The following is a 7,644-nucleotide window of genomic DNA, read 5'->3' as shown; positions in this document are numbered from 1 at the left end:
ATTCAGAAGAGGGGCACTTGTTTTTTTCTTACCTCAACGTCCTTAATAGTGAATTTGTCTTTTACCCACATTTGAAAGGAATGTGTAATGGAAAAGTTTAGTTCTTTTACATAAAAAAAAGGTTTTTGCTTCTATTAATTATTTATTGGAGTACTTGGTTTGCAGTGGGTTTTTTTTTTTTCACTGTACCTTAAAAAAAAAAAAAAAAACGTTATACCCCTACTACTTACTTTATGAAAATGAAAGATACGAGAGAAGATGTGATAAATTGAGGTTATTAAAATGTCTGCTTCTAAACTTCTATTCTATAATAGAGTCACAACTATTCCTGGATATGACAAAAAGAAAATAGAGAGCAAGAGAGTGAACTGAAGAACACCTTCAAAGAGATGGATAACAAAAGACAGCAACAGAACCTGACCCAGGACCTGCAGGACCAGAGCGAGAGAGGGCAAGTAAAGATGCACGCATCTTTCAACGCACAGTTGTTTAAAGATATTCCAGGTGATGATGACAATCGGAGCAGAGATTGCCTCAGGATGGTGCTGATAGGGAATACAGGCAGTGGGAAAAGCGCCTCAGGAAATACTATTCTGGGTAAGGAGGTATTTGAATCCGCACCCTTCCAGTTATCTACCACTAAGCGTTGCCAGAAAGCATCTGGTGAAGTAGATGGTCGTCGTGTTGTGGTAGTTGATACACCTGGTTTGTTTGATACAACTCTGTCCTATGATGAGGTTTTTGAGGAGCTGATAAAATGCATCGCTCTGCTGTCCCCGGGCCCTCATGTTTTCCTGCTGGTGTTAGAGATTGGCCGACTGACACAAGAGGAGAAAGAGACATTGAAGCTAATCCAGAAAGCCTTTGGAAAGGATTCCAAGAAGTTCACCATCATTCTTTTCACAAGAGGAGACGAACTGAAGAGAAAAAATGGGTCCATTGAGGAATTCATAGACAAGGGTTTAGATGATTCTTTTAAGAAGCTGATTGATGACTGTGGAGGAAGGTACCACGTCTTCAACAACTGTGATGAAAACAACCAAAAACAAGTCAGTGATCTGCTGATGAAGGTTGAGAACATGGTGGAGGTGAATGGTGGAGGATGTTACACCACAGAGATGTTCCAGGAGCCTGAAGCAGCCATTCAAAAACAAATGGTGAAGATGTCAACAGAGAAGGAAGATGGGATGAAGAGAGAGATGGAAGCCCTGGCAAAAACACATGAAGAAGAAAAGCAGGCAATGGGAAGACGGATGGAAGAGCAGCAGCTTGAAATTGAAAAGGAGAGAGAAATACGAGTGAAAATGGATGAGGAGACGAAGAAAGAACAGAAACAAAGAAAAGAGGAGAACAAAATAAGGAAAGTAATGGATGAAACAAAACGAAAGGAGTGGGAAGATAAACTTGAGGCCCTGGAGAGAGAGAAAAAAAATACATGGGAAGAAAAGGATAGAATGATGGAAAACAAGCAAGAAGAAATGAGAAAACAACAAGAGGAATGGGAGAAGGAAAGAAAAGCATGGTGGGATAACAGATGCCAGGAAGAAGAAAACAGAGGAGAAGAAGAACAAAGTAAAATAAAAATACTTCAGGAAGAATTTTATGTGGAAAGACAAAAACACGAGAAAAAAAGAAGAGAAGAGGATGAAAAAAGACAACAAGTAGAAGAAAAGGTACGACAGAATATGGAGAAAGATGATGAAGAACAACTGAAAATGATGGAGAAGAAACATGAAGAGCAGGCCAGAAAACAAGCTGAGGAATTCACAACAGAACTCATACAACTGGAAGAACACATTGCCAGGCAACAAGCTGAAGTTAAGGAGTTGAAAACGAAGAACAGCACTGGTGAGTATTTAATTTGTTTTGTGTTATAATTCACCTCTTGTGCATATTGACAATCTGTTGAAGTAATTAAGTTATTTCCAATTAAAAAGTTCAGAAATAATGAGAAAAATAAACAAACAATAGGAACAGCAGTAAAATAAAACTGAAAACACTACAAAAACTACAAAATAAAACAAAATAAAGTGAGCAAGTAACAGTGGAAAGGGAGAACAAGGACTCCATCTAGAACAGGGTTGTCAAACTGGCGGTCCGCAAACCAAAGGCTTCAAATCCGGCCCGCATGATGATTTTTGACAAAAGTCCATGACCATATTATTCATTATCTGTATAACAGATACTCTCTCCTGATTCTGACTCAGTCTGTAAGCTAGTGCTGCCTGCTGCGCCAAAAAGATTTTGTAAAATTTAACTAGTTTAAGTAGTCCTCATGGCCAAAATATTCACCTTTCACACATATTTTTTATTTTCGTAAATGTAAGAAAATGTGTCTTTCTTTCACACAATGTGACTTCCAAAGCACAGTGACATAGGCCTACTTAATTTGTGCAATGACCCTCTGACTGACAGGACTTAGTCTCTCCTATTCTTTCAATTCAAAGTCACAACTTTTGTTACACGAACAAACAGTAACTTGCTCTAACCACGTTTGTGATCATAGGACCACCAAAATCGCACATATTGTGCCTCAAGATCTTGGCGGCACAAAAAAAAGAACAAAAGAAAATGCATGTAACATTTACTTTTGCTATAAGCCTTTCGCTATACCTTTACAAACTACTCCTATGTTTGTAACAGCATGGTGGCTCCATGCGTCCTGACGTGGACAAAGCTGAAAGGGCCCAGTCATCGTAGTGCATTGATTGTCTGACCAATCAAACACAATGTCAAATCTTTGTTTGGCTTGTTAGAAAATCTAAACTAACTTACACATGTTCTATGTATGTTTTCTATATGTTCTACAAAAGAGGCACAACTGCTCCTGGATATGACTGAAAGAAAGAGAGAGCAAGAGAGTGAACTGCAGAAGACCACCAAAGAGATGACTCAGGACCTGCAGGACCAGAGCAGCCAAGTAGAGAAGCTCAGAGTTCAAATGAAGGAAAAAGAGAGTGAACTGGAGACGATCAAGATAGAGAGAGACAATTCAGACAAAAGACTAAAAGAGAAAGAGGAAGAGCTGAGGATGTGGAAGAAGGAATGGGATGATGTCATCAGTGAAAACACACAGCTTGGTGAGTATTGGGTTATTAAAAACCATGTATCTCTATAGATAATTGTTCTGTTATAGCATGCATATGCAGATCTGTCTGTTTCTTTAAAACGGTAAGAAATAATGTTAAGTTCATCCAATGCGTGAGAGATGATAATAAAGTAATATCGTATCATATCTAATAGTCCAGTCACCCCTTTCTTTCTGTCACTGTCAATACATCCACTGTTTATGTTGCAGAGGATGAAGAGAACACAGACTCCTCTCTTCTACCAAGGAGGAGAGACAGCATAAAAGAACTTTCTCCAGACAGTGAGTCCTTCTTACTATTTCAAATATTGTGTGATCGTGACGCTACTTCTATCAATTCTGGTGGTGCATTCAGTTTTATGTCATGACTTTAAAATATGTAAGCAAATAAATTAAAACATAAAGAAATAAAGAAAGACATAATAATAATAATAATAATAATAATAATAATAATAATAATAATAATAATAATAATAATAATAATACCAATGATAATAATAATCTTAAAATATACTTTATTTGCTTATAATCTTTCTTCTGAAAGGATGCACCTTCCCAGTATTTAGTTTTTGACACTAATTAGATATATCGGTGAAAAATGTACAAACTTAAAGTCTGCACCAATGAGATGCTTTATGAGCTTGTAGATCTTCTATTTTTGAAAGTATTTGGATTATATAATTATTTATTATTATTATTGTGAATAAAATGGTATTTTGTACAATCTGCATGGTAGAGTATTTTAATACAATATAACTCGTGCAACTGGGGTGGTTGTATTTGGTCTCCCTGCTCTTCTATTGAGACATTTAGATCCTGTGTCAACCTTTCACACAAAGTTTGACCTGATGGTCAAAATTTGATTTCTTTATTATAAAATAAAATGCATTTATGTATTTGTTTTAACAACTATCGGTCAAAACATGCAAATGGTTCAGAGTGGCCTTCAGCTGAGCGCTAATGAAGATGAAAACCACAAGGTAGAAATATTAATACATTATCATTGTTATTATATAATTTTACCAATAATAATCATGAATCCCCCCATCTTATCTTCAAGGTGCTTCTGCAATTCAGCAACATCTGATGACGATAAACCCCCAGGAAGCAGAGAAATGGCTGATGTCTGTGAGGGCAGGGTTCGTTGCAAGAGTCTCAGAGCCCATCGTGCATTCTCTACTGGACAAACTTCTGAGTAAGAATGTTATCAATGATCTAGAAATGGAGTCAGTCAGAGGGGAAAGACTCAGGGTAGACAAAGCACGGGAGATTATCGACATGGTGAGGAAAAAGGGGAACAAGGCAAGTTTCGAAATGATTGGCTTCATTCACCAATTGGACCTTAACCTTAGTGAACAGCTGCATGATTGCAGCAACAGACACCAAGAGGCAGAGGCAGAGGCCATGGAGATGGAGGAAAAGATTAAGAGAGAAAGGGAGGAGAGGACACGCATGGAGGAGCAGAGGTTTGAGAAGGAGGTTCAGGACTCTCTGAGGAAACTAGAGGGATCCATCCAAGAGAACAAGAAAGAAATCTGTAAGATTGACCAACAAACGAGAGAACTGGAGGAACAAATGAAGGAGGAGAGTGATGAAAGGACGAAAAGAGAGCTAGAACAAAAGCTGAGAGGGAAGTCTGAGAGAAAAGAGGAGATAAAGATACAGCTGGAGAGCTCTAGACTGAATATAGAGATTATGGAGAGAGAGAGGGAAGAGAGACACAGACAGGAAACAGAGCAGATGAGAGAGATCTATGAGAGAGAGGCCAGAGTCAAAGCAGAGCGTCAAAGGAAAAGCATGATCTCAAAGAAGATGCAGAGAGAGTTTAAGAGACAACTGGAGGAGAAGAACAGACACCTAGAGGAGAAGGACCAACAACTAGACGAGAACAACAGACAACTGGAGGAGAAGAACAGAGAGGTGACAACACTGACAGAAGAGTTAGAGAGACACATACATTGTTCAGTGTCAGAGGTGAACCCCATCTTACCAGAAGCGAGAGATAACAGACCAGCTGTGCCATGCTGGAAGAAATATATTTGCTGCTGTATAGAGCAGTCAGAATATTCCATTTTGGAAGAGTAAAAACAGTTTAAAATGTCAGTCTGTCTTCCATTTAACCTAAAACATTATGTTACTGCTGGCATCAGGTCATTGTTTATTTTTGTGTATTTGTCCTTCTAGTGACATGTCTCTTGGAGGCGCTCTAAGTGTGTTCTATGTGTTGGAGGTTTTCAATTAGGTGTCACTTGTTACAGCTGCGTTTTGTAATCAAGTTTTGGTTTGGCGACACCTGTTGTGGTTGAGAGGGCAGCAGCAGCACTCATTCCACTGTGAGAGAGCAGGAGGAGAGAAGGAGAGTTTAACAGAAAGAAAGAAATTAAAGTAAAATAGAAGAAAGTGAAATAAAAGAATGTAAAGAAGAGAAAAGCAAAGGTTTTGCAGAAAGACTGAAGTGTCCAAGTCGACCCCACCCCCATTCGTGTGCAAGCAGGCAAAGTGGTCAGTAACTGTTGTTAATCTTATTATTGAAAGTCACACATTTTATGTAAAATGTCTGAATGCCCAAGTTGATGTTTTGTTTTTTGTCTTTTCTGTATGTACTGTCAGTTCTACGATGTTTTCAAATGAATAAACACCAGTACAAGGAACCTGAGTCTTACATGCGTCGGATGGGAGTTACACATTATGTTCCATACGGTATTATGAATATGTTTAAAAATGTACTTTAGCAGTAAATGAGTAGATAAAAGATGTCCTCCTTGTTAACTTTGGTATGTGTAACATATGTGCAACATCTATTGTAACAATTTCAATTATGTAAAATATGGCTTCATATAACACATGGGTAAGAGTTTTAAGATAGTTGTTAATTTCTAATACATTTTCTGCACAGTTAATCAGCACATTACATATAGGGTGAGCCTAGCTAACTCTCACTAGCTAAGCTCACCTCACAAAATATGTAATTAAAGGGTCTATAATATGATTTATATAATAATAATTTGATGTATTGAGTGTAATAGATAAGAACGGCAGAATTCTCATGGCGCTCAACTGAACGCTTGTCTAAGCATGCTGCCTTGTTGTGGAGCGAATTGACTTCGTGAAATTATCGGGCTTGTATTTTGTTTTGTATATCATTCATTTGCTGTTCTTTTATTCGCATATTATAGAGGGAAACTCCCTTGTAATCAATAAATATTCCCTGTTTAGGCTAACTATAATTTCTGTATATGTCGTCTATAAACTGGACTATAGGGTAAAATGAACATGTGAGTGACAGACTACGGCACATCAATACACCTTTGTCCAACAAAAGTCAGGTGTAGCTTATTTTGGCTGTTATTGAATGCTTTTGAAAGTCATGTCAATCATATTCATAAAGCATTATTATGCACTTATAAGCAGTGTTTACCCATTGAGGCCTGAGGTTCCGATTCTGCAAAATGTCTTCTATATCCTAACGGTTTTCTGAAAAACGTATGTTTCTATATCGGTGGTTTTCAAACTTGTTCATGTCAAGGACCCCAAAATTATATGAATTTGAATTTTCACGATTTTTCGTGAAATTTTTCGTGAACACTTTTGCTATTCAAAAATAGCAGATATACAAGCTCATAGCGCGACACAGAGTGCCGCACTACGAGCTTGTAGATCTGCTATTTTTGAATAGCAAAAGTGTAAAATAATGCTTTTTAGCTCAAATGAAAAAGTGACACAGATGCGTTCCAGGTCTTAATGGGTTCATTTTGATCTCTTGGGTTAGGGTTAGGGTCTTTCCCCAGCCTGCATCAGAGCAACAATGGTGTTGGTGACTGATGTCCCAATGTTGGAGCCCATGATGATAGGGATAGCAGACTGAACATTCAGTACTATGGGATGGAAGGATAACAGATAAATAGATTTTCGGATGTACAGACAGAGACAAAACTTTATAGCTGAGCACCCAAAAGGAAAATTAGACGTTTGCTCGGGGCCCAAACTTGTGAAAATATCACAGATCTACAAGCTCACAATGTGCTGCAAAGCGACGCATTGTGAGCTTGTAGATCTGCTATTTTCACTAGTTCTTAAATGTTTTATTTATTTATTTATGTAATTATATTATCATTATTATTTTGCCACTGGGTTACACAGCACAGCACTGGTCCTGGAGGATGTCCTCCGGTGCCCTGCCCAAAACCGAGAGAGACAGAATAATGGCAAGGACCAGTGGTGGAAAAAGTAAAAGTATCAATACTGCAATGTAGAAATACTCTGTTACAAGTAAAAGTCCAGAATTCAAAATTGACTTGAGTAAATGTACAAAAAAAATGTACTTAAAGTACCAAAAGTAGAAAGTACTAATTATGCAGAATGTCCCATTTCACAAGTTTTCAAATGTATAAAATGTATTAAAATAGCAGATCTACAAGCTCACAATGTGTCGCATGGCGACGCATTGTGAGCTTGTAGATCGGCTATTTTCAAATGGCCGAAATATATATAGGGCTGAAGTGGTTAATGCATGTTTTGTAATAATAATCAAAATCTACAAAATAACTAGTAACTAA

The 7,644-nt window shown here is 37.7% G+C and overlaps 1 protein-coding gene across 1 annotated transcript; it reads left to right on the top strand.

Moving 5' to 3' along the window:
• The first annotated feature begins 1,389 nt into the window (after nucleotides 1-1,389).
• On the top strand, nucleotides 1,390-5,218 carry LOC311037625 (uncharacterized protein). The gene is made up of 4 exons (XM_084046861.1): nucleotides 1,390-1,848; nucleotides 2,814-3,080; nucleotides 3,299-3,370; nucleotides 4,149-5,218. The coding sequence occupies exons 1-4, from the start codon at nucleotides 1,455-1,457 to the stop codon at nucleotides 5,171-5,173; spliced, it is 1,758 nt and encodes a 585-aa protein (XP_083902987.1). The 5' UTR covers nucleotides 1,390-1,454; the 3' UTR covers nucleotides 5,174-5,218.
• Nucleotides 5,219-7,644: the final 2,426 nt, after the last annotated feature.

This window comes from Gymnoscopelus microlampas (assembly GCF_963454915.1).
Source record: "Gymnoscopelus microlampas genome assembly, chromosome: 21".
Taxonomy (NCBI): Eukaryota; Metazoa; Chordata; class Actinopteri; order Myctophiformes; family Myctophidae; genus Gymnoscopelus; species Gymnoscopelus microlampas.
Note: the sequence above shows the minus strand (reverse complement) of the source record. Positions and strands in the feature narration are given on the sequence as shown.